At 42.0% G+C, this 27,837-nt stretch overlaps 1 protein-coding gene and 1 long non-coding RNA gene across 4 annotated transcripts in view; one reads left to right on the forward strand and one right to left on the reverse strand.

Annotated features, from left to right (window-relative positions):
- ARL15 (ADP ribosylation factor like GTPase 15) overlaps positions 1-27,837 on the reverse strand; it is a 430,267-nt gene that overhangs the window by 380,475 nt on the left and 21,955 nt on the right. Inside the window, exons 1-3 of one of the 3 annotated variants that reach the window (XM_057541535.1) lie at positions 17,601-17,617; positions 17,441-17,482; positions 14,800-14,856 (exon numbers count right to left, since the gene is read on the reverse strand). The exons of 1 other annotated variant lie outside the window; for it this stretch is intronic. In XM_057541535.1, coding sequence (XP_057397518.1) covers positions 14,800-14,853 — 54 coding nt within the window. In that variant the 5' untranslated portion in view covers positions 14,854-14,856; positions 17,441-17,482; positions 17,601-17,617. Of the gene's footprint in view, positions 1-14,799; positions 14,857-17,440; positions 17,483-17,600; positions 17,618-27,837 lie in introns of those variants that run through there. One more of the 3 variants, XM_057541534.1, reaches the window with a different exon arrangement.
- On the forward strand, positions 14,113-27,416 carry LOC114235676 (uncharacterized). Its single transcript, XR_009007243.1, has 3 exons — positions 14,113-14,209; positions 25,963-26,171; positions 27,070-27,416. It is a non-coding gene; the product is annotated as an uncharacterized LOC114235676 (long non-coding RNA).

Raw genomic sequence — 27,837 nt, forward strand, 5'->3', positions numbered from 1 at the left:
TGAAACTCAGGTTGTTGTCAAACCTGAGACTCTGACAATGACTCAAGGGTCATCCTTCTGGACACAGAATCATAGAGTTGGACGAAACCTGCAGATGCCATAGTCAAACCCTTGTTTTACAAACGGGGATCCCAAGCTCAGGAGAGATGAAGAAATGTGCCCCCAATCATATAATCATGACTTTTCAACGTATTCCAATCTGAGTCATCAATTAATGACACTCCCCAATTCCCCCAAATCACCCAAGCCCAGTACTTGGAAAGCAGCCTAGTTAATGAGTAAACCCTGGGCTTCTCTGCATAGGCCTTAGCAGTATGAGCCAAAGAAAAAAGTTTCGCCTGCTTCTCATCTCACCTCCTGGAGGGTGACAGGCCATAGGAAGCAAGACCTGCTCTCATGGGCTGGGAGTGAGGGGCTGCAGAGGGAAAACAGTGTTTCCCAGGTCAGAGGGTAACTCCAACATGACTTCCCTACAGCCCCAACAGGAGCGTAACACGGTGTCACTGGGTCATTAACAACACAGCATTGCCAGTCACATCCATCCTGTGGGAGAATGCCTGGACCGTGATGACGTGTGGGAGGTAACACTTGCTTCTTGCCAACTACACCCATTAATAGACCTCATTGTTATTTCAAAACGCCTGGTGTTTATGGTTCACAATCCAGTTGGACCACATGATTTAACAAGTTAGATTTGATAAGATGTCCCACCATGTTCAAATTTATCAAGCTAACCCAGAAGGGCCTTCCAGAATAATCAGTTGTATGGCTGTTAGCACAACTGACACCGTCTAGGACCCATACACTTCCTCCTGTCCTTCCACTGACCCTACCTAGGGCTGTACCGTGAGGTAAATCACTTCTCTGTTGTCAAGGGCTTTATAGTTAATAGATACTGTTTAATAAACATTATGACCAAGTGGCCTCTATGCTCTGTTAGTCCCCAAACAATGATGAAGACCTTCACTGACATACTCTCAGCACCCACAAGACTAGTTACACATTCATACACCTTGACTTAGGGATGCACTTCCAGTTTCCTAGCACGTACCCCCATACCCTGGGTTAACTTTAAAATTGTCCCAGTGCCCCCTCGGCGGTGCAGAGTGCAGCTGCGAATGCCTCCAATCACTGCCCACCTGATCCAGACCCTGCCCTGTAAGTTATCCTATAAGAAACTGAGCCATTGATTATATGGAGCTGCCTAGTTTTTTGGTCTCAATCTACCTTCTCATTTCAGTGGGCACTTTTCATTCCCTCCATCCTCCAATATCAGTAGTTCCCTCAAAGGGTCAGGATGCTGTCTTACCTCTAGAGTCTAGCACTTTAATTGACATACAGTAGATACTCAATAGATATTTGTCAAATTGAACTGGTCCTATGTTGGTTATGGAAATATTGGGACTAAATATGCAAAAAAACCAAAGAACTTCAATACACTGGGTTTTAATTTATTACATTTGTAATCATACAGCATATGCACTGAAAATATCCTTAGAGAATATCCACTCTAGTTCTCTTTTACATAGCACAAAACAGGCTCAGGACAGGTAAGTGAATATCCCATATTTACCTGTTACACAGGTTACAAAGCTGGACCCCGCCCCCCCCGCCTTCTCTCTCTTATACACACACACACACACACACACACCACTACTACCACCTCTTTTTAGGGAAAACAGGAAGTCATTTGCTTTTATTATCTAGGAATGAACAAGCAAAAATTCCAATGAGACTCTAGTTAATTGGATTCCCAATCAAATTGAGGTTTCACATTAATGTGTCCCAGAGGTTAATGTGCTATGTTTAAATTAATAGTGTAATAAATTAAATTAATACTTAATGTGCTACATTTATCCATGATATTGCATGTTTTCAATACAAGGTCTCCCCTGAAAATCATTAAGTCAATAGAAGAATGTGTACTCTGAGATGAAAGCTTACATGCATGTTAAGGGCCATTTCGTTTCAGGATCTGCTATCTCAACCTCTTTCATTTAAGAAATCTATTTTCCAACAAACCTTTCTATACATAAAACATCCATCTCCCACACACAATCCTAAATTTAAATGGATATTCCTGCCTCTCTTCAACAACCTTTTTTTTTTTTCCCCTAAGATTTAAGCCACCATCTAAACTTCTGGTTTTGATGCTGATTTACAAATGAGGCTGGATTCACAAGAAGCAGAATTAGGGGTGATTTTTAGTGAGAATTTCATTCAAACTTATCATTTTCAGAAGAGAATAGCAAGGCCCAGATTATAAAATATTTTGCCCAACATTATTCAAGTAAACAGCAGGGCCTAAATCAGAACCTGCCTTTGCAATCCACAAATCTGCCTGCCTTTATGGCATTGATTTTTAGACTCTCAAAGGACTAGTACCGAAAAACTGTCTCTTCCCTAAAACATGACCAAACCCCAGTAATCTATTTTCATTCCTTCGTTAATAACCATATTCCTATTTCATATTCCATGTCTAGATTGCTAGGTTTTGTTCTTTCTTCCCATGACAGCAATTATTTTCTCCTATCTCTAATAAGTAAAATAATGGTATACTGATCTTTCCCTCCTGCCAGCAAAGCTGAGAGCCCCTTCTTGTACTCTTCATGTGAGCTCATTAAAATGAACATTTTTTAAATTCTAAATCTGTTAAAAGTTTTATCAAAGTTCTACATTAGCTTACTTTTCCCCCACCCCAACACACACACACGCAAAATTCAGTTTGTGATCCTTTCAAATTAAAAGTTTAGACAGGAAATTAGATGATGAAATTCAGCGAAATGAACAGGCACTTTAATTCCTCTTGCCCGGCACCAGCAACAGAAAGTAGCATTTGGGAACATAATGGACATAACGGGAGTCATTGGGCAGTAAAACTTCTGGCTTATCTTTTCCTCTAGGTTGAATTCATGTGATGGGGTGGAAAAACAGGATAACAATATAGCAAATTTTCCACACTGTTGCCTACAATTGTTGGGGAAATGTTAAGGCAGAGATTACAGGACCAATGGCATAGCACTGTGTTTTTTTGGTTTTTTTTTTTTAAACATTAATCATAGGCTAAAGTGAATTATGCATTTATAAAAAATAAAAGCAAAAAAAAAATTCTAATATTAACGATTTTGTGATAACCCAACTATAACTAATAGTTTGCATTCTGAACCTGTACCAGATAAAGCTGAAGAATGGTAGTTGAAATGTCCCAGTTAACCTACCATTGTCACTGTTAACAAATAAAACAAGACTAGAGAGCATTCAAATATAATGAAGCATATTTTGTTAAAAAATTTTTCTACCTCCACAGCAATGACAGAAAAAAAGGAACCACAATTTTTAAAAGATAAAGACTAAAGGGAAAAGGTAGTATTTTAATCATGGAGTATAAAATAATATGATGAATGCATGCTTCCTAGCCCACTGGCCAGAACCCAGAATCATATTGTGACTTATCAATGTAATTTTTAGTGACCAGCTGACAATTTGAGTGTATTTGCCTTCCATTTTGTTGAAAGCGAAGAACTGAAAATGACTTAACTGGTCATTATAGAGTTGTTCACTTCCTCAACACCATATTTTGAATTTTTCCTTTGTTTTGTGCCCTGCAGGTTTTTATATCTGAGGCCAACGCACCATGAAAAGACTCAGAAGTGAGAGCAGTGGCTTCTCTCTTAACTGGAAGTAGGGTAGTTGTGAAAGCGGGGGTGATAGAAGAATTTATACAGATGGACACTGATTTCCTTAACAATCATCTCAATGCTAGCATACCTCTTAGAATGTCTTTGTGTATCCCAGGGGCAGGTATTACCAATTCCAACCCACTGATTGGAGCTCTGTTCATGCATTCATTCACTCCAAAAATATTCTCTGAGCGCCTGCAACATGTCAGGCACTTATCTAGGTACTGGAGGTACAACAGTGAACGAAACAAGTAAGACTCCCTGCCTTCATGGACCTTCCAAGTCAGAGTACACACAATCTGTGAAATGTGTGATTGGTGCTATAGCCAGAGCTGCCTGAGCCTCCTGGAGTCTGGACAAAGCTCTCTCTTCTCCCCAACCCAAAGAACCATATACCTATTCAGTTAATGCATAGTTATTGAGCACCAACTACACGCCAGAGCCCTAGCTAAACTCAAAGGAATACAGAGGACACAGACTGATTCTCCAATATACAATAAGCATAAAGCCTCTCATTCAGATTCACTTTGTATAATATTCTAAGTCAATGTTTAAATAAACTTGAGTTCTACAAAGCAAAGACCAAATGATCACCAGGGTCAATTATATTCTTCTCTATATACATAATATTAATCTATTTGCTCTGCTTAAAATCTAAAACACAATTGTGTTCCCAAATTATATTGCATGTAAGTAAACCATATCCTTGATAGTGACTGCATTCTAAAATAATTTTTAATCCTTGACAAAAACAAGTTATTTTCCCTATCAAGACAAAAGTACTAGTCCTAAGGACTAAACACTAAACATTTGTCAAGAAATCAAAGTCAGGACTTCCCTGGTGGTCCAATGGTTAAGACTACGTGCTCCCAATGCAGTGGGCCCGGGTTCCATCCCTGGTCAGGGAACTAGATCCCACATGCCGGAACTAAGATCCCGCCTGCCGCAACTAAGACCCGGCACAGACAAATAAATAAATAAATATTAAAAAAAGAAGAAGAAGAAAAACAGAAAAAACTTTAAAAAACAAAAACAAAAACAAAGTCAACCATCCGTGAAAAGAGACAACATAAAAATACGCATTTCCTAGGGTGGAAATTTCCATCAACCAGACACACTCTTGTTAAGGACCACCATGTCATTTATATTGGGAAATATTAAACATTCTAAGTTCCTAAGTTAAATGATTCTACACGTTTATCAAGAACAGAGCCCCTCCACCTAACCACACAGCTACAATTGATAATAACCAAACGAAGCTTTCCAAAAGGCCTTTGTAAAGAATGATCCCCATGTAACCAGTCAATTTTCTACTGCCTCTTTTTTGTGTTGCCTTTTAAATCAGGATATCTACAGTCAAGAGATGAGAAATATTATACTTCATAAATAAAGCTGAGTTAACAGAGAATATATAATTAGAATTTCTTCTCCACTCGTGATAGTAGACTTGCAGTTATAGCCACTATTTCATACCGTTAAGCCTTGAAAGTGAAGGCAGCTAGCAGAGTGAGAAGGGGCATCTACAGCAAACAGAGCACACCCTGAAAGCTGAACTCTTGACTCTGCTTTCAACTGCACAACAGCCTAACCAAGAGAACAACCTGGAATAGACTATATTGTTTATTAACACTGTAACCCAAATGAAGGAAAATGCTCTCTAAGGTTCCATCTAGATCAAAATATCCCAAGTCAAAAACAAACAAACAAAAAATTTCTGAAACTTCAGCAAGCCATATTGAATTTAGATAGTCCCTTGCCTGACCTCAAAATACGGTACAAAGTTATAATGAAAAGATATAATATAGATTATGTCGTAAATGCATAAAGGATACTATATAGCCTCTAAATAGGGTATAGTCTGTGAATTCTGGGTAAAACCAGAAAATATCAGCCCCAGATTTAGGTTAATTATAAATTTTAAAAAATATATCAATCACCAATGATAAGATAAATTGGCATCACGTACCCCTAATAAGATGCAATGAGGATACGATGTCACCTCCATAATATTCCTGCCAAAATTTTTTAACATGAGTCTAATCATGATGGAACAGTTACACAGGTCTAAACTGAAAGACGTTCTGCAAAATAACTGGCCTGGCCCTTTCAGAAATGTCTTTGAATAAAAGACGAAAAAAAAAGAAAAGAAAATATTAAGAAACTACTCTAAATTCAACAGTCATATTGAACATCTACTGCCTGGAGGGTAGTAAAGTGTGTTGGGTAAGGGTTTAGAATTCAGCATAGATCCACTCAAATTCTAGCTCCAAATCCTGTCTCCACCATGTGGAAAATACATTTAAGCACACTATGCCCCTGCTGTCTCTCTATCAAATGAGGATAATAATAGCGCCTTCTTCACAAGATTGTAGAGAATTAAATGATTTCACCTATAAAGGCCTTAGCACACTTAGTAAGTGCTCAGTAAATGTCAGTGGTGATAAATAATGATGTTGGTGGTAAAGAGCCATCAGATGCTGAGGGTAAAAGGAGAAACAGAATGACAGGGTCATCGCCCTCGGTGAGCTTACAATTAGAGGGAAATTAACAGGAAATTCTAAGACTGTGAAATACAGGTACTTTGGCTGGTGAAAGACTCTAGAGTGCAAAGAAAGGGACACCTTAGAAAGAACATTTAATCCAGGTATTGGAGGTCATGGAGGGCTTCCCAGAAGAGGTGACAGCTCACCATTCCAGGATGAGAGGATAGCACGTACAAAGTGCTGGAAGTACAAAAGAGAACAGACCAAGAGCTGAAGACAGATGAGTATGCCTGGAATACACAATGCTGGAGGTGGAAGAGGAGCTAGAGAGAGAAGGCTAAATGGACAAGCAGGGCCAACCCATGCAGGGCACCTTATAAACTTTGTTAAGGATTCTGGGCTTTAACTTAAGAGCAATGGGAGGCTACTGAGACGTTTACAGCATAAGTAGATATGCATTTCACAGTTATGCTGATTACAGAAGGGAGAAGTGGATTGAGAGGGGGCAAGATTGGAAAGGGATGACCAGCTAGGAGGAGACTGTTAGGGTTTGCCAGGCAAAAAATGGTGGTGCTAGAACCTGGGTAATAGCAGCAAAGAGGAGAGATGACTAGGATGGGAGACGTCCAAACCTGGGGACCGATAAGATGATGAGGCTGGGGAGAGCTGAGGACTGAGTTCAGCTCCTGGCGCGGCCGCTGGATGGGCTGCTGCACCACGGAGAAAGGAAGCAGGGGCCATGAGCGGGTTTGGGGTGGAAAGAGAGCGGGGTCAGTCTGGGTCAGACTCAGCGTGAAGGGCCACCCGAGTGGAGCTGTGCTGGAGTCACAAAGGTCTGCAGCAGACAAGCCTTGATGGTGAGAGGAAAGGATACATTCTACATTCCCCAGAATAAAACACCTAAACCAAACAGATTTTATCTTGTTCTTATACGGGCTCCAATTTCAAAAGATGACTAAAAAAAAAAAAAAAAAGCATGGCATTCCTGTCAATCTCACACATTTCATGGTGTAACTCTCTTACTGTATAAACAGAGAGTAGGATGGATATTTGTGGCTCTCAACAAGTTCATTAAACCTCAAACTTTAAATCCCCCTGCCAGGAAAGTTAGCAACATTAGCCAGACATTCTTGTTCTACTTGAGCACATTATTTTGTTTACTAAAGAAAGCAAGCAATCATCAACTCTCACCTCCTAGGTTATAAAGCATATAACCTTCCACTTACACCCTTCAAAGTAAAACTGTCAAAATACAAATGTACACTAACCACATGTGTCTGTGCACAAAAGTACATATAATATGCTGATATTTGTAAATAAAATACTAGATTTGATCTTGGCCCATAAAGCCTCAGTTATCCATCCAACCAGAAGGCAGACTTGTCACAAACACAAGATCACTCTTGTTGCCCCACTAGGTGCTCATTCACCGTGTGCACTGGCAATGGCTACCGGGAATGCCGACTCTCCTCCACACCTTCCTCAGGGTGTACCGCCCTGTCTGAAGCCGAGGCGCAGATCAATTTGCCTTAGCTTATTTCCTCATGAGACAGCAAATTGTCCCCCAATGTCCAGTCTCTTCTCCCTGTTAGGAATAGACCCCCAGAGTCTTAGCTCCTCACCAGAGCCCCCATGTCCAAGCCTCTCCTGCAGTGACACAGTCATGTGACTCAACTTCCGGGACTTGGGAGGTGAGGGGAAGTGTGTAGAACTTCCAGGTCACACCCAGAAAGGGAACTGCTTGACCTCCGTTCCTCTTTCCCGAACGACTAACAGACACGGGAGTGGTGAGCTGTCTTCAACCTGCACAGGAGCAGAATAAACTAGGCAATGGAAGAACATGCTAGAAGGAGCCCGAGTCCCTAAAGGACTCATGGAGCAAAGGGCTAGATTCCAAACTGACTACCAGCTTAGAATCTGATACGAAATAGAAACTTAACTCTGTTTAAGCCACTGTTACTTTGATCTTCATTAAAACAGCCAAACCAATAACTTAATTCATTTGCATTCCATTAAGGTCTCCAGTTATGCTGAATTTCTTCAATTAACGTGTGCCTCCCTTTGTCCTGGAGCTTTTCATTTCTTTATTAGGACTGCAGACATCTCAGCATCCCACACAATTTACAATAAATATTTAAGCTGGAGCCTTCAAGGAGCACAAAAAACAGGGACAGTCAACACCACTCCTCTCCACATGGTCATGTATTAAAGCTGCTCTTTAGTTTGTTCCCAGAGCAAAGACTTACAGAGCCCATAGGCGGGACTGCCAGTCTATCTGACACATATTTAACCTTGGTGTTTTACTGACAATAACATCCTAAATTTACCCGGCATCAGGACTTGCCTACCTTGATTTCCTTTCCCTCCAGGAATGATGACAGATTTTACTGCGTCCTCTATACTTTCTTCTTTGGTGCCTGTGGTACACAGCATGCTGCTTCCCTTCCCCTCCTGCATGAGATGTCCATGTCCTAATCCTCAAAACCCATGACTATGTTACCTTACGTGGCAAGACGGGGGCGTCACAGGTGTGATTAAGTTAAGGATCTTGAGATGGGAATGGGAAGGTTGGCCTGGATTATCCAGGTGTGCCCAATTTAAGTATTAGGGTCCTTATAAAGAGAGAGAGGGGATTATTAGATGTGTTGGCGAAGATGTGATGACAGAAACAGAGATGTGACAAATGGAGAAGCTGAAGTGATGCCACTGCTAGAAGGGGGCCAAGAGCAAAGGAATACAGGCAGCCGCCAAAGGTAAGGATCAGACTGTCCTCTAGAGCCTCCAGAAAGAACGCAGCCCTGCCAACATCTTGGTTTTAGCCCAGCGAGACCCACTTCAGACTTCTGACCTTCAGAATGATAAGAGAATAAATATATGTTGCTTTAAGCTACTAAATTTGTGGTAATTTGTCTCAGCAGCAAAAGGAAACAAATAGAGTGTCCTTACAAGTAGCACTACATGTTGTAAAAACTCAAAGTGTAGGGCAGGATTTGTTCAGACTTAGAGAGCTAGATTAAAATAAGTTTTAATAATATACAATATTACTAATAGTATTATTAATAATGATATATAACTGTTGTGCCATTTATTCTAATAGGTAGCCCTCCCTGCCCCCTCCTTAAAAAAAAAAAGTCACAGAAGTTGAATTTGGGGCTTCCCTGGTGGCGCAGTGGTTGGGAATCTGCCTGCTAATGCAGGGGACACGGGTTCGTGCCCTGGTCTGGGAAGATCCCACGTGCCGCGGAGCAACTAGGCCCGTGAGCCACAATTACTGAGCCTGCGCGTCTGGAGCCTGTGCTCCGCAACAAGAGAGGCCGCGATAGTGAGAGGCCCGCGCACCGCGATGAAGAGTGGCCCCCACTTGCCCCAAGTAGAGAAAGCCCTCACACAGAAACAAAGACCCAACACAGCCATAAATAAATAAATAAACCCAAAGTTTAAAAAAAAAAAAATTTATAAAAAAGAAGTTGAATATGAGCATTGTGTGGCAGGTACAAGCAAATGTTACAGCTAGATAAAAGGATAATCACTACCCACCACTGAATGCATCTGTATCTCAGGATGAATCTACATGCCATTTTCACAAACGCTGTTATTGCTCTAAAGGATGTATGTTTTCTCTGCTAGTAAAACACCATTTGATACTTCCTGCAAAGTCAAAAGAAGAATTTAAAGAGTTTTTTTTTTTTTTTTTTTTTTTAATTTTTTTATTGATTAATTGATTGATTGATTGCTATGTTGGGTCTTCGTTTCTGTGCTAGGGCTTTCTCTAGTTGTGGCAAGCGGGGGCCACTCTTCATCACGGTGCGCGGGCCTCTCACCGTCACGGCCTCTCTTGTTGCGGAGCACAGGCTCCAGACGCGCAGGCTCAGCAATTGTGGCTCACGGGCCCAGCCGCTCCGCGGCATGTGGGATCCTCCCAGACCAGGGCTCGAACCCGCGTCCCCTGCATTAGCAGGCAGATTCTCAACCACTGCGCCACCAGGGAAGCCCTAAAGAGTTTTTAAAGCTCTTATTATTAACCAAAATCACTAGCCACACACAGTATTTTACTGCTATTATTTAGTTCAGATCTCATTCATCACTAGATTGAATTTTAGTTCACGCAGGGGTTGGGTACAGAGAGGCAACAATCAGCCCATAGGGTCCGTGTGCTTCAAACAGTACCATCCTGGAGGAGGCAAGATTAACTGGCCCGGCTTCATTCATCTCGGCCTCCGAGCTTTCAGTTTTGACCAAAGGGGTTCGCACTCCAACAAGGAAGGTGGCCAGATGCTCAAATGACCACTCCAACCCTCACCCTGCTTCTAGCCACCACCAGCTGGTTGTCCACCACGGTGCTCTGGCTCTCATAACAGTAACAGTTCCCAATTCAGAGACGTCTGGGAACAACCGCAAGTCCCTTTGAGGGCATTTACCCTGACATTCCAAAGGGAAGTCCTAAACTATGCCCTAGCATGCCCTCTAGCCCAGAGTTAATCCACACCTGACTGCCAAAGGTTCATTTCAAGATCACTTTCTCAAGTATGGCCTGTTGCCATTGCTCGAATTTCAAAAAAACCATAGACCCACAATAGTGATGTAAACTCTTGGCCTGGACTTACTTCCCCTTCTTCTTCCCGACCAGAACCCAGTGAATGTTGTTTAATACCCAAAATAGTCTAGATTCACATAACAGGTCTTCTTTTGTTTCAAAAACTAAATTACCTCTTTGTGAGACGTCACGGTATCCCATTTGAGAGAACACACACTCTGTCCTGTGCTACATGGCACAGGAAAGGGAGTTATCTCCTCAGAGCAGATGCTTCATCTAAAGACCTTTTTCTGTTTTGCTCTGTTTCAATTTGTCCCAGCATTTGGGTTTGGGAGCCGCTATCACTCCATCACTGATAGTGCGTAAGTTTCTCTACCCACGCCTTAAGATCCCTGCCTAGAAAACTGAGGTAGGCTTTGTTTTCTTCAGCTTCCTGAGTTAAGGCACTCTAAACAAGCATCATTTCCTTTCGATGTCTAGAGAAAGCTCTGTCCCCTCCAAACACTGGAAAGAAAAGTGGATGTCATGCAAAGGACAGCCTTTGTTTTCTCTGAGTAATGGTTTTTATTAAACTGTTTAATATTTAAGGTTCAGTATGCACTCACCTGCATACAACACATTTACTTTTTTTTTTTTTTAATAAATTATTTTATTTATTTATTTTTGGCTGTGTTGGGTCTTTGTTGCTGCGAGCAGGCTTTTCTCGAGTTGCGGCGAGCAGGGGCTACTCTTTGTTGCGGTGCGCAGGCTTCTCATTGTGGCAGCTTCTCTTGTTGGGGAGCATGGGCTCTAGGTGTGCAGGCTTCAGCAGTTAAGGCATGCGGGCTCAGTAGTTGTGGCTCGTGGGCTCTACAGCGCAGGCTCAGTAGTTGTGGCGCACGGGCTTAGTTGCTCCGTGGCATGTGGCATCTTCCCAGACCAGGGCTCAAAGCCGTGTCCTTTGCATTGGCAGGCGGATTCTTAACCACTGTGCCACCAGGGAAGCCCACCACATTTACTTTTATACCTTGGAAGTTTTCAGCGTGTCTGTCCTGTATACATTCCATTTTGGTCTTGGCTCATTTCAGATTACGGATCCCAAATATGTAAGAAGTACGGCTTTTTTCTCCTTAGTTAAGTGCTTAATCAGCTGCTTTTTAGCAACGTTAGAGGCATATAGAAATAAAAGTCATGTCAACTACCTATCACCATCATCTCAGACATTCACCCATAATCTTTAGTTTCCTCCTCTACTTTGTTTTACTTAAAACTTAGCATTTCTTTTCAACAGGTACTACTAAGTTTTTCATGTGTGTTTATGTTCTTTATTTACAATTCACAAGATTTTTTTTTCCCCTCCCTGTTTTAGTCTGCTTGGGCTGCTATAACAAATTATGATAGAATGGGTGGCTTCAACGACAGATATTTCTCACAGTTTTAGAGTTAGAAGTCCGAGATCAGGGTGCCACACAGTCGGGTTCTGGTAACAGCTCTTTCCCTGGCTCATAGAAAGCCGCCTTCCTGATTCACAGCACAGGGAAAGAGAGAGAGCAAACCCTCTGATGTCTCTTCTAAGGGCTAATCCCCTCACAAGGACCCCACCCCCACACGACTGTATCTAAACCTAATTTCCTCCCAAAGGCCCCGTCTCCAAACACCATCACACTGCGGGTTAGGGCTTCGACACGTGAATTCCGGGTAGGAGGACAAATCTCTCCACAGCGCTCTCCTTTAGGGATAATTTTCGTCTGCCTTGGAGTTAGTCCACAGCAAGAGCTTCTTCATTAAATACGCAGAGACGAGCACCTGCACGATCCCAGGCCCAGGCTAAGTGCTAGGTAATCGAGGATGACCAAGCACCATCCCTGACATCAACAGTCCCAGTGTTCTCAGGTTCTAGTGGTAAATACACTGTTGTCCTGACTCCCTGTGGTGTCCACACTCAGATCTCCCGTCTAGAGAAGCACAGCCGGCCGACAGCCTCGAGCGGCCACAGCTGCAGGCGTTCGTGCTGAGGCGGTACTTCTGCTGGGCTGCTGCCAGCCAGTGCCCGGGCACTCGGAGGTCCTGGAGTCGGGCCTTTCCTGCGCATCATGGGACCCCCTCAAACAGGCAGCTTTGCTCAAGGAGGTCCCGCCAGCCCACGCAAGACTTCCGCGGAACCGCACTGCAGTGTAAAGCTCCTCCTCCCTGGTCGTCCTCCTTCCCGCTCTCCTTCCACAGGACTCGGACACTCAGCATGGTCTGAAGGCTCTCCCTACTCCCTCCTGTTCCCTCCTCCTCATCCTTCACTGACATTTCTCTAATTTTTCTCCGGCACTCCTGATTCCAATTTGGCATCTGCTTCCCAGAGGACCCCCCCACCCCATCAACAACAACAACAAAAATACTAACAAAGTAACTTCAGATAAACAACAGAAAACATGTCTAGCCCCAAGTAATCTATTCATCTAACTGGGGATAAATATCACCCAATTTTGTTTTGAGATGGCAAATATCATATACAAAATCCAGCATCTTGAGGGAAAACTTAAAATACATAAAAAGATACTCGGCTGAGACAAGCAGCTAACACAAGTGAGAAAAGGAATAAAGAAAATGTGCTTTTTTTAAGTTCAAACTAAGGCAAGACTGAAAACGGTGTTCACACCAATGTAACTGAACAGATGGCTACTGAGCACCTACCGCGTGCCAGATGCAGTGGAAGCTACAAGGACAAGCACAGCTAGGCAGTCTGTGGTCACATCCGTTACTCAGAGCTCTTGCTCCATTCATTCTAAACAATTTCCTTAAGCTTCTTGTGCACACATATTCACACTCCTCTGTGCAAGGTGGATGAGAAACAAAATCACCCTAAGTCTTTTTAAACCCTTCCACAGAAAATAATTTGGTCTTCAAAAGTAAACATCATTCCATTTCCTGTTCACTCTCAGAATCCCCTCCCTAGGCCTTCAAAGGTAAAAAGTCAAGACACTTTGTCACTGAGTCTTTACATTAGAAAAGTTCCTTAATGGTCATCTACATAGACACACCCCTATATTTCTGAATTACGAAATGCGCTGGCTCATGGCACTGGAGTCAACCGACAGACTCCTGTAAAAAAAAAAAAAAAAAATCCAAAACACACTAACATTTTCTATATTGTTGTGTTGTGAAGTATATCATACATACAAAAAAGTATATGAAGCAAATATGTTGTTTAAAGAGTAACTATAAAGCCAACACCATGTGCCCACCATTCAAGTTAAGAAGCAGAACATCACTAAAACTTTTAAAGCCTTTTCCTCGCCTCCCCTTCCCTAGAGCAGAATTTCTCAGCCTCAGCCCTGCTGACATTCTGGGCCAGATAACTACTAAGTGCTTACCCAGTGTATTTATTGCTGGATGTTTAGCAACACCCTGGCCTCCGCCCAGTGGACGCCAGTAGCATGCCACCACCACCCTCAGGAGAAGCAACCAGAAACGTCTCCAGCCATTGCCACATAGCCCCTGGAGGGCAAAATCGTCCCCCGTAGAGAACTGCTGCCCTAGAGGTAACGACATCTGAATTTTTACATTTCTTTATAATTTATCTGTCTACTTATGTAACCTTAAAACAATGTATTGCTTAGTGTTGCCGTTTTCAAACTTTGTAGAAATCAAATCATACTGCATGTATTTTCCTGTGATTTGTTCTTTAATCAACATTCTATTTGTAAAATGTAACCACTGTGTATTATAGCTGTAGTTCATATAGATTACTTTTAGTTTATAATGTTTGCTGCTGTATGGTAGCCTATGAAATTAATTAAAATGCCACAATTTATTAATCCTATCTATTACTGATGGACATTTGTATTATTTCTAATATTTTCCTTTTATGAATACTTCTGCTGGAACTTTCCCTGCACAGGTCTTCTTATAATTACACAACAATTTCTCTGAAGTACACATCTAGGAGTAGATTTGCTCGGGTCATAGAACTTTCTGGTACTCAACTTTATTGTTTTCCAAAGTGGCTGTATAAATTTACACTCCCACCAGCAGAGGAGGACAATTCCCATAGCTCCATACACTCTCCAGTACTTGGTTCTTCATTTATATTTTCATGACACTTGGTACCGAAAAAATATACATTGCTTACCGTGTAAATGCCAATTCTACAGACAGCAAATGAGATCTGGATACATTCAGACATTCTCTACAAGATTAAAATAAGAGATTACAACTAAATGTTTGTCCCATAGAACTGACTTCTCCCCTCTTGTCTTGCTTCTCTCTCTAAAGAGAATCTGTTGTCTTTTGACACCTGCTTTATGAGCAAGTGGCTTAATTTTTTTCCTTCTCTCTGCTTTTTCTAGGCCAGCTCAAATAAAACAGAGATAATAAAGTGTGTAGCATAGTGCTTTATCATGGGACTATAAAGCAGATACTTCAATCTCTAATTCAATAGCATAATTTAAGGAATGTGATTTATTGTATTGGTTTGATTTCATTTCTTTAAATCCTGCTCTAATATCTAATTTTCAATGATTAATTATTTGACTGCTAGAAGTAGTTTTATAAGCACTTTTTTTTTTAGTTCAATTCTTACTAGATCATAAATGTCTACAATGCTTACAGAAAAGTAACCTTTGTTAAAAAAAAAAAAAAAGAAAAGTAAAAGCTCATAGTTATATACTAAAAGTTTTGAATGGGCTGAATTTAAAGAGAAGACTGAGGTCCTTGGTCTCAAAATATCAATGACTCAAATTAGAGTTCACAGCTTCTCATTCCCAAATCAAGTTCAGACTCCTAAAACTCATTTCCACTCACAATACCATGTATACCAAACACAGGTATTGATTTATTGTCTTTTCTTTAACTGGAGGAATATTTTTAGCACATTAAATGGGTATGTAGTCAAAAGAACTCTAACTTTATACAGTCCAACACTGTTATTATGGTTTACTGTTGGCAAGCAAAAGCTTCTCCGTGAAGTTTATAATGCCTAAATCTGGCAATCATGGTTATATCCGCTGCACCAAGGAAGCAGAGACACAAGATCCCCGATTCCCATGGTAGCCAAAAGGCTTCCAAAGAGATGTTCTTTTGGAAGAGAAGGCCAAAAACTCATATCAGACTGATTCTGCAAAATGATCCAGCCTCTTCAGATAGCCATAAGAAACTAATTCTGTATGATTAAAGGAATTGGTAAGGAAAATATTGAAAGCCAAGGCTATTGCATGGACATTCCAAATTAAAAATTACAGCAATGGAAAAACCAAACTCATGAGATAATTTGTTGTGCAAAGTTCTTAAACTCTAAACTTTCAAAAAGTTCCAGGTGCTACTGTTCAAATGAATGGCTGACGATTTAATACTGGGGATCATTTCTATTATTAAGGTATCATTACCACCATGGCACTATTGGGTTTCTTTATTCTGCATAAAATACACTACTGGAAACACCCCAGGGCAAGGCCACTGGCCTCCTCAGAGATGAATGACAGAATACTCATTACCTTGCCCAACGTTTATTCTCCCTTCTACCTTTGGAAATTACCCTGATTTTTACTTTTATACAAAATGAATTATTTAACAACTCTCCCAGTAAGCTGGAAAGGTTATTTTCCCCAAGTGAAAGATAACTATCTTATTTTATGTCACCTGAAACAAAAGAGTCTATTTCCCCGCCATCCTTGGAGCTGGGGACTGTCGCGTGACTCAGTTCTCTGTAATGAGATGCGTAAGGTGAACTGACTCTGAGAAGGACCCTTTTACTCTTCTGCCTTTCCTACTTCTTTTTCTGCAATTGAGACTTCATGTAGCCCCAGCAGGGGCCTTGGATTGGGAGGAGCCCCAAGAACAGTAGACACGGGAAGTAAAGCCCAAGGATGAGCAAGCCTGGAGACTCAAAGGGCAGTGGAGCTGCCATACCTGCCTCCTCCAGACTGTGTACGTGAAACAGAAATAAACCTAACTTGCTTAAAGACTGTGTGTCTCTCTCAACCGACTAACCCTAACTGGTACAGAGCAATACTCTGAGAAATACTCAGTTTTAACAAGCGGGTTTCCCCGGGGCCTTAAAAGAAAGAGCCCCAGCATTTGTCATTAGAGCTCTTTTTAAGAGCTTAATCTTAAAAAGAGCTTGATCTTTTAAAGGGGGGAGACGTATTTATTCTTCAGTTACTAAAAACCTACTTTCCAATCCTTCCTCTTCACACTCCCAAAATGTACAAGTACTGTTACTGGGATTGCCAAAATTATTACCCTTGAAAACCCTCAACTTATTTTGTGTAATTTTTTTCTCACTAGCCGTATTTCCTCCTTCTCTCTAACCTCTAATCCTTACAAATACTGCCTTATCCCTGAACATCTGACCTCAAACCAAGCAGCACATCTATTGCTCAAACTCCAAATTCATTCTAACAGTAATGTTCTCAGGAACGGCCTTCTTTACTCTCATTAGAGGGAGTCGAATAAAATGAGATATTTAAAAGCATGACGAAACTTCTTTGGGTCACGCTATAGGAAATGGTTATAAATTTTAAATGATTAGTTCATATTCTTTCCGTATATAGATGCTCTATTGGCAAGAACCCATTTTAAAAACCCAGGGGACAGAACGCATAGCTTGGAATGAAAGATGAGTAATCATCCCCGAGGAAAGAATGGATCTCTACCCTAGATAAACTCTGACCCAGTAGCCTCTATATCAGCATTCATAAATCTCCATCTAGACTCGCCTGAGGAAGAACGAAAGGATATTATTTCAAAAGCAATAACCTTCAGAATAATCTCACCTTCTTTGCTGCCTCATCTGATGAAAGTGCAAAAAAGAAGTGCTGTCAAGAACAAGTCACAGATGGGTTAAAATCTGTTAAGACAGGGCTACAGAAAAAAAAGTCTAATCCCGAGAAAGAGAAAACGAATACTCAATTTGAAATTAATATGATTACTTACATTTTACTGTTGTTTTCCCTAAGAAATTTCAAAAGGTAAGCATGAAAATAAAGGAGAAAAAAAATCTTCAACAAGACAGCAGAAAATACTATACAGTCTGGAAAAAACTTGATTTCAAGACATAAATTTCTGTTCCATCAGGGGATGAAAAAACACATTAATTTTCTTTTTCTAAAGGAGCTGTTTTTAGAATATTTTGATATGCCATGCAATCCCTCATTCTGATATAGGGCAAGGTGACAGTCATGTTTCCTTATTTTCTCCTCTGTAATTTTGCACGTGATGAAAATAAAAGGTTAATATAGCCAAGTCAACGCTTCTGAGTACCGCGAGTATGTGTCAGAACTGGGGTGACAAGACGGGGGTAGGGAGAGCAGTAAATCACCTTCAAATGAGGCCCATGCCTGGATCACCTACTCCCAAGTAAAGCTAAGATCTAGCATTTTCTCTTGACAGCATCCCAAAACAAGTGGGCTGGAGGCAAAGGTGCAGGATTTGGGAAACTGTGGAGAGATCAATTCAGTGCGTTCCAAGGTGCGTAGGTGCTCCAGAGTCCTGAGTGGGTGGAATCGTCTCTGAGTAAAGATTACATCTGTCATTATGCTGTAGTCACTCCTCCAGACACAGAAACAAACCCTTGGGAACGCCACCGACTTCAGAACCCGCATCGCCTTCTTTTAGTGTAGCCGCTGAAAACATTAACAGTGCATTATTTAACAACTCCCTTGGCACACTCGAAAGGTTACTTTCCCCACTGGGAAATAAGTTAACTTTTCTAAAAAACTCAAACTTGTATTTACAAAATAAAATGAATTTTTGTTTACAAAACGTGGAGGAGTTTGCTCCTCAACGTCAATGTTATAGCTTCCTCAGGCTAGGAAAAAGGATAGTGATAATCAACCTGGAAAGAAACATTTCCGTCTAAAGCAAAACTAGCAAAACTGGTCTTTCGGCATTTTCCAAAATGTTTTCAATTTTAACGGTACCACCATCATCCCAAGAGCATCTATACTTCCCAAGCAATCTACAACTGTCCAGGGATGAAGTATGTAAGGGTTCAACCAGTTAATCCAAAAAGGAATCACTGCCCTCACTTGTTAAAAAATAATATCTTCAGCACATGATCTCTTTGTGAAATTCAAATGCAAATATTTGAAAAGACATCTAGCAGAAATAATCTCAGAGATTTGAAAAGTCACCTAGCAAAAAAAAATCAAACACAAACATAAACAGTCATATCGGAATCTATAGATCTCATGCCGGCAAAATTTTAGCCAATCTTCTGCAAAACGGCACTAAAAGTCATGTGTAATTTCTAAACAAGAGCAGAATCTTGGCTCAATACTGAAGATAAGAACAGTTCTCTTTCTGAAAATTCTGATTAAAGAAGTACTGGAAGCAGGAAAGAAATGTCCTTCTAATTTACCAGATTAAAATAATTAGTTCAATTTACCTTGGCAGATTTATTCCTTTTACTTTTTGTCATGAACTAAGGATAAAAAAAAATTTCAATCCAAGAAAAAGAAAAAAATTTTGCTGAGCATCACTAATGTGTCAGGCATTGCTAGGCAAGCAGATATTAGACATACAACGATAAATAAGACCAACCCTGGCATCAACAGTCTTCCAGCTCAGGAGAGAGCAGTTATTTAACAGACCTGTGACAGAGAATGGCATGATAAACATGTCCAGCAAAATAAGAGGTATGCACAAAGAGTTTTAGAGAACCTGAGTAGGAGCACCGAACCCATTACAGGAGTGTCAGAAAGACTTTGTAGGGGGGGGATCCCCAAATAGTCTTAAAAGATTGGGAGTTAGCTAGGAGAAAGGGAGTAACGGAAGAGGAAAAGATCATTCCAGATAAAAGTGACAGCATGAATAAAAGCAAGAAATATCACAGGATACGCAAGCATTTGAGGAATACTGGTGTGTGCCTTAAATACCCTCCTGTACTTTTAGATAATCACTTCTCAATCAGATGTCAGTTACTGATATTTGTTGACTGTCTACACACTATCTAAAATTCATTCATGTTAAGATTTTTAATTTTAAGGTTTATCATTTTAAGATTTATCTCTAACTCCCTGCCAAAGGAAGTTCCATTTGTGAAGGAGCAAGCATGCTGGTCACATTATAAAGCCTGCTCTGCCTGCACACGCTTGCAGATAAAAAGACCCATAAGCAAGATCACCACAGCTGATTAAATTAGTGGGCCGTCCGTCCTCCAGCTGGCCAATAACCACGGAGGGGCCCAGCAGGAAGAGCTAGGCTAGCCTAGACCAATCATTCTCGCTCTCCAAAATATGAATGGAAAAGTACTGAGAAGATGAAGCAGTTAGCAGTAGGAAGTGAAACTGAGAGAACACAAAAAACAAAGGCATTAAGTAACTTCATGACCATGAAGAATCATAGGAACCTAAATGTATGAGGAAGCCGAAAGTATGAATAAAGGAAACTATACAGAAAAGATATACAAAGCAGAGAAGAATACCCTTGCTAGTAATCTCAAGAGAAGTGGACCCAGAGAGATACAGGTATGTGAGGAATGGCTGAATGTAGTTGCAGAGAATTCTGTTTCTGAGTGAAAAAATGATATATTCGCCAGGTTCCTTTGCAGCTAGGTATAGCAATGTGACCAAGTTCTGATCAATTAAATATAATCAGAAAGTCCCAAAAGTCTCCCATGAGGGAAGTACACTCTTCTGCCCTTTCTCTGTCCTGCTGCCTGGAATGCAGAAGTGGTGGCAGGAGCTCTGGCAGCAATTTTGAACCATGAGTTTAGAGTCCACACACAAAAGCAAAAGCATCTTGGGGACCTAATGACTTCTGGAGTTACCTACCTAAGGGGGGGGGGAAAGAATCTGTCTTGTCGGGACTTCCCTGGTAGCGCAGTGGTTAAGAATCTGCCTGTCGATGCAGGAGACAGGGGTTTGATCTCTGGTCCGGGAAGATCCCACATGCCGCAGAGCAACTAAGCCCGTGCACCACAACTACTGAGTCCATGCACCGCAACTACTGACGTCCGCACTCTTAGAGCCCATGCTCCACAACGAGAAGCCACCGCAACGAGAAGCCCACATACCACAACGAAGAGTAACCCCTGCTCACCACAACTAGAGAAAGCCTGCATGCAGCAACAAAGACCCAATGCAGCCATAAATAAATAAATAAATATTTATTTTTTAAAAAATCTATCTTGTCAAAGCCACTATTTTCCAAACAATTCCAATCCTAATTGATACAGTGGTTGAGACAACGTCATCTCAGCAAGAGGGATAGTCCCTTAAAACGGTTAAATGGAAGAGTGATGTGTTCTGATTTACAGTGGTATTATTAGCCTCAATTTAGAGATGGGGAAACAGATACCAGCTAGTAATGTGACAGAACCTGGATTTGAACCCAAATCTTTTGGACTTGAGAGCCCATACTTTTAATCGTTAAGAACAAATGAAGGAAAATGAAGTCAAACAAACTGTAAAGCAGGTTCACAAGTATTTCAGAGTTCAACAAATATTCTGACTACTAAAGGCCAATAAAAACCCATGCTGAATGCAATATCTCTGACCTACCACAAATAACACTTTTGACAAGTCCCTGTGACCTTCTACACAGAAAAGCCTTTTCCCAGCTAGAGTATTCTACTCTAAGTACCTAGGAAAAGGTATCTGGGCACCAGAAACTGAACACAGGCACCAGCCTCCTCATGCATGGCAGAGGTCTGCCAAATTCTGATTTATAAGGAGTGGAATAGATTTTTAAGAGTACAGAGGATTCTGGGAGACATGAAGTGTATTTTTTAAGGTGGAAAGAGGTCTTTTCTTTAAGGTGGTAAGAGGTCTTTCTCATTAACTTTAAGCAAAAGAATTTTCCATACACATGACAATTAGAAGAGCTCAGCCTTAGTATTACAACTTCCAGGCTCCTGATGCCCCTGAGATGTTTCACTGCCCCATGCAGTAAGGGTGGAATGGAGCGGCAAGCCTTTTGAAAGGTTCAAGGATTTTAGATGGCCAAGATGAAGGCACCAATGTACTTGACATGAATCTTCATATCTGTACTGAGCATCTCCTTTGTGCCAGGCAGGGTTCTCCTTGCTGGAGACTAAGCAGTACACAAGGCTCAGAAGCCTGCACTCTAGTCAGGGGTGGCAGGCAAAAGCAAAAATAAATCAAGGTAGATGGTGATAAGTGCTATGAAGAAAAATAAAATAAATGAATAGAATGTTCAGGAGGCAGTAGATTGGGGGTATTACTAATTTTGAAAGCAGATGTGGTAATTCTAACAATATTACAGACAATAAAATAAGGGATCCCAGAAAAGCTTTCAGCAACTTAACTCTGAAAATCCCTGGCATAAGCAAACGCAGTATTCTATCCTAAAAAGTCAAAGCACCAGATACTCAATTCAACAGTTCACAGATATTAAGAAGCGATCAGGCAGCAGCCATTAAGAGCACAGAGTTGGGTGTCAGACTTCCTTGAATCAAATCCCAGCCATACAACTTACTATTTCTGGGGCCCTGGGTGAGGTACTTAACCTCTTTGCATCTTAATTTGTTATTTGTAAAGTGAAGATAACAGTACTACCTATCTTAGAGGGTTCTATGAGGATTAAGTGAGTTATAAGAGAAAACACAGTAAGCTCCAAATTGGTGTTTGCTTATTTTTTTAATGTTTTTAATTGTGTGCTTGTGTTCCAGAGCACAGAGCATCTGCACTAAGGGGCCAAGGACACTGGAGGCCCCAGGAGATGCACTCTGCCATCAGCTTCTCTGGACACCCTTGATTCTGGCCTTATTTCGTACTCCTGGTGTCTCTTCCTGCGGCCTCCACATTAGAAATGTGACTTCTCGTTGCAATCACTGAAAACCAGGACGCTAAGCCTGAGACTCCCCAAAGGAAGAAACATCCCAAAGCATAGGGCTTAGCTCCCAGCACTTTGCCCACACAGACCCGGAACCAGAGGCAAAAGGGAAACCCATTCATTTTAGCCAGACCTCATATTACTGTCCACCTAGGCAATTTACATCTACGTTTAAACCGAAGAGGTTTTAGTCTGCCTTATGTAAAAATTTATTATTCAATTATCACATTTTAATATTCAATATTATTAATGTTTCATGGATGTTGTTTTATAATGATAGGCATCCAGTTTGTAATGCATTGCTCACTAGACACTCAGGAGCACCATTATTTAGAATCATAAGGAAAATTATATTTTTTAATTCTCCAGAACATGGAGTTATCCTCGTTTTCCCTCTCTCTCCTTTTGGATATAATCAAATGAATAACAACTTTTCGGCACTGCCCTTCTGGTTAGAAAACCTTAGAAACTGTCATTTAGGGATTGTGTCTTTGAACATTTTTAAGCCTCTACCTTGAGCATGGTGCTTATATTGTCAAACCTATATTTAAAGTCCTCAAAATATTTAAATGGTCAAGCCCTTTTACTAGATCAATAGCTCCATCTTAACTTATAAAACTTATTGTACCGCCCAGAAAGAAACACTGGTTACAGGAGAATGTGGTTCAATTGTTTAAAGGATCAAAAAACCTCCTATTGGTTTATGACTTGGACAATCTGGACTTGCCCTCTGGTTTTCCTGACTGTGGCAAGGGAAGAAAGGGAAGTGTGAGCTTTGAGTTTAGACTGACCTGGGTTCAAGTCGTTCAGGGTGTGACCATATAAAACTTAGCCGCCCTGAACTGCAACAGCTGGTTCTCAGGCATGAAAAGAAAGGACTACTCCTAATACCAATAACCTTACTGGATTAAGTAAGCAAGCTTCGGGGGCTTGGCAAGGAGAAGGCATCCTAACTCGCTGACGCCCAGACCAAGCCACCCACATCTAGGACATGGATGAGTTTCACCAACAGGTTCTCCTCCCGGCTGCCCTCCCACCCTGTATAATCCAGGCTCCCTGCAGCAGCCAGAGCAAGATTTCAAAACGTAGATCAGGTCCTATCACCTCCTGCTTAAGACCACTGATTAGTTTAAGAGTAATTTTAAATGAAACTTGACTTCACTACCACAACCTCCCGGGCCCCCTGCATCTTGTCTGGCTGCCCTCTGGGCCCTGGCTTCAGGACCAATTTCCTTGGGCCACTCAGCACCTGAGACCCATAAACCTGAAACTTATATGAACAGCCACAGCGCTTTCACTTGCTGAAGACAAATGACCCCAGTTGAAATGGTCAGGGAACTACTGGGGGTTTTCTATGAAATCCCAAGGCCACCCGTGCCCAGCTTGGCTTGCTGGGATCTCACTACTTTTGGTTCCTAAGGACTCAGCCTATTTCTCTTTTCTTTTTCAAGGGACACTACTTTTCCTGAGTCTTGTGGATTTTCTCCTTAACCCTACAGTCTGGCTGCCAAGTGGCACAAGCCCTCCTTCATTTCCTTGCTGTTCACATCCTTGCTTCTCCAAAGGTGTGCACACTGGCCCTTCTGGTACATGGCTTTTACTGCTAATTTCTAAAGAGACCAGACAGAGATGGGGCAGTTGGCATAAAAATCTAATAAGGAAAGTCTAAACACTCACTGCCCTTGTTTCTGATTGTGTGAATAAGCAAGCCTCTTAAATTCTTATCCTTGGCTTCCCTGGTGGCGCAGTGGTTGAGAATCTGCCTGCCAATGCAGGGGACACAGGTTCGAGCCCTGGTCTGGGAAGATCCCACATGCCGTGGAGCAACTGGGCCCGTGAGCCACAACTACTGAGCCTGCGCGTCTGGAGCCTGTGCTCCGCAACAAGAGAGACCGCGATAGTGAGAAGCCCACCCACCGCGATGAAGAGTGGCCCCCGCTCGCCGCAACTAGAGAAAGCCCTCGCACAGAAACGAAGACCCAACACAGCCTAAATAAATTAATTAATTAATTTAAAAAAAATTCTTATCCTCCACCTGGGAGGATGGATTGCTCCAAACTCCTCTTCACTCTCAGGCCAGAAGATGGAATCACAACCACAGGGTGAGGGGCCCACCCAAACCCACTGCTTTTGGGGGAGTAATTGGCATTTCTGCAGGCAGAGATCCTAGTCAGTCAAGCGTTCCTTTAGGATAGTGAAAATTTCTAGTAAAGGCAAATGAAACCATACCTATTGAAATCGAATGCAGCCACACACAATATAATTTAAAAGAAGGGCCGTGATTATGTTTTAAGTCACAGGAAAGAAAAAAAAAAAGAAGACATTTATTAGGAGACTACTATGTGCTGGGTGTTTTACACGCTCACTCAGTCCTCACAACTAGAGCAAGGTGGGTATTTCTAGGCCTATCTTTCAGATGGAAAACTGACGGTTACCAGCATGTGGCAAGTAAGTAGCAGAACTTAGATTTCCGCCCACGTCTGATTCTAAACCTGTGGTTTTCAAACTCTGCTCCCCAGATACGGTTCCAGAGAGGCAGCTGGATATTTGAGAAATATTTTTTTAAACGAAATTGAATTTTTATTATCTTAGAGACTGAAATGAAAAAAAATACATATTCAAATATACTGTACATGAAATTTTAACACACTGGAGAATGCCCACACATTAACTTGTGCTGCCAGAGTGATCTTCTTTTGGCGGGCGGGGGGGGAGGTAGACTCAGAATAAAACCTATATTCTGCCTTCTGATTGAAGAGTAATTTAGAATTGAGCTACTTTAATATCTGTAACACTTGCAGCTATGATTCTATTAGAATCTTTTTCTTCCTTAACCTCACACAAAAAAACAAAATGTATAACTGAATGAACCTGAAGATAACCTTCAGTTCTCATTCATCTAAATGGATCGAAATGAAATTCATCTACATCTAAATTCAGTTCTGTTTATCAAAACAGCTTCATTGTCCTCAATGATAATATATAATACAGCTATCAAACACATAAGTAAATATCATGAGCATAAATTTGTAAAAATCACATATAATAAAATATCACATTTGTTTTGTATATCTGAGTTCTGCATAAAATTGGTTGGAAAAAAAAGAATTCCAAGATTAAATGAAATCCACCCCTAGATCACAATGATTTTAATTAACTCATGGTGAAGTGAGGCGAGATTGCTTGATATATTAGGACCAACTGGTAAGTAGGCAGAAAGTTGAGAGGAACCTTGCCTCTACTTCACCTTCTTACACAGTGTATGAACCCCTCCCATAATGTCCCTGACAGGTGGGGAACAGCTTCTACTTTGTCATTTCCTATTCAAGGCAGATGAATAAATCTTATAAGAAAGTTCCTCCTTACCCTGAACCAATACCTACGTTCCTATAATTTTGACCCTCTCATTGTAGTCTGCCTTCTGGAGACTCAATACAGGATATTATTTACATCCTTCTAATAATCTAAGCCACTGATCACACTGCCTCCTTCTTTAAAGGTATCCTGCAAGTACAAAAACCAAAACTCTGGTGTCAGTGAAATACCGCCTCTCTTCTTCAAAGAGGTAAATCCTACTTTACCAGTCCAGCAGTTGGCAATCTACAATCCATGGGCCAAATCTGGCTCACTGCCTGCTTTTTGCAAATAAAGTTTTAGTGGAACACAGCCACGTCCATCTATGGCTGCTTTTGTGCAACAACGGCAGAGGTGAGTAGCTGAGACAGAGACCATACGGTCTGCAGAGCCTAAAATATTTACTAGCTGGCCCTTTACGGAAAGTGTGTCCACCCTGTTCTAATCCATCATCCAGTGTTTTTCCACAAGCAAAGGACTGTGTTACTTTCAATGTTACAGGCTATAGTGCAGTAGCTAAAAGATTCATCCCTGTATTGTCTACGATGCCCACGTCCCTACGAAATTAAGCATTGCTCAGTAAGTACTCGTGGGCTGCTTCGGGGCCGCTAGTGCGGGGCGGATTCAGCCGCGGGGCTTTCGGGGTGGCGCAGACCTAAGGTAACCGCGCCTCCCGCCCCACCTCCCAGAGCGGCCCTATAAGTGGCCCGTCGCGGCCGGGCCCCGGAGCACGCCTCCCGCTCCAGGTAGGCGAGCGCGTTCAGCAGGAACGGCTGCCCCGCAGTGGAGCTGGCTAAGACGTTCCTGCTGAACGCGCTCGCCTACCTGGAGTGCGCCCCGGGCTTCCTGTGCTACGTGCTGCCGAAGCTGCTGGGCTCGCCCTAGGGCGCTACGCGTTAGCGCGCTCCGCCTTCCGGCTGCCCGCGCAGGCCGCCTGGGCGGTGCAAGAGCTGCCTCGCTGGCCCTGCCGCTCCTCGCCGGGCCCATCCCGCCGGCCGAGCGCCTCAACCACTGGCCCAACTGCATCCTGCTGGCCATGTTCCTCGTCCACTACGTGCAGTGGACCTTGATTTCCCCCTTTTCAGATCCGAGTTGGAAAGCCCACACCATTGTACGCCTTTATATTGGCATTCGTGTTCTGCACCTATAACTGGCTACTTGCAGAGTAGATACCTGAGCCAGTATGCAGTGCATGCTGACGACTGGCTCCCTGACCCCTGATTTCTAACAGGTTTTGTCTTGTGGTTGATAGGCATGCTGATAAACATCCATTCAGATCACGTCCTAAGGAATTTCAGGAAACCAGAGGAGACTGGATATAAAATACCAAGGAGGGGCTTGTTTTAATACATCACTGCAGCCAGCTACTTCCGCGAGGTCGTCCAGTGATGCGTCTACGCCCTCGCCAGCTGGTCCGTTCAAGGCTGGGCTTTCGCTCTGTTCACCTTCTGTGTCCTGTTCACCAGGGCTCAGCAGCACCACCAGTGGTACCATGAGATATTTGAAGATTATCCAAAATTCAGAAAAATTATGATTCTGTTTTTGTTTTAAGTTCATTGTCAATGGAATTATCTTCAACTTGAAGCTTTTCGATGATGTTTCTCTTGGGATTATATAAATAAATTTATGTCTCTGTAATTTTCCTGCTATTTCACATCTTTTTCAAGATTGCTCAAGGGGTTTTTTCCCCTAGCAAATTTGTAAGCTACCTAATAACAGTCTAAGCAAACTGAAATTGCAGGTTGAACTATGATGCTGCATACCAGGTCGGGAATCCGGAATTCTGTAATTGCGGCTGATCCTCCTGATTCTGGGTTTGCCTCTATGGACCAAAACGTTTCTGTACTGTTTACACAACCCCCTACAGCAATGGGTTTAAGGTCAAAGGCTTTGTCGCCCCCTCCTCCCCATGGAGGCATGTTCTGTCTTTATGTCCCTTTCATCCCACTAGGTCGGAGAGGCCTGGGTACCCACAGTGTACCCACAGCCTCTCACTGTTGGGTGCTGGACAGGCAGAGAA

This window comes from Balaenoptera acutorostrata, chromosome 2 (assembly GCF_949987535.1).
Source record: "Balaenoptera acutorostrata chromosome 2, mBalAcu1.1, whole genome shotgun sequence".
NCBI classification, from domain to species: domain Eukaryota; kingdom Metazoa; phylum Chordata; class Mammalia; order Artiodactyla; family Balaenopteridae; genus Balaenoptera; species Balaenoptera acutorostrata.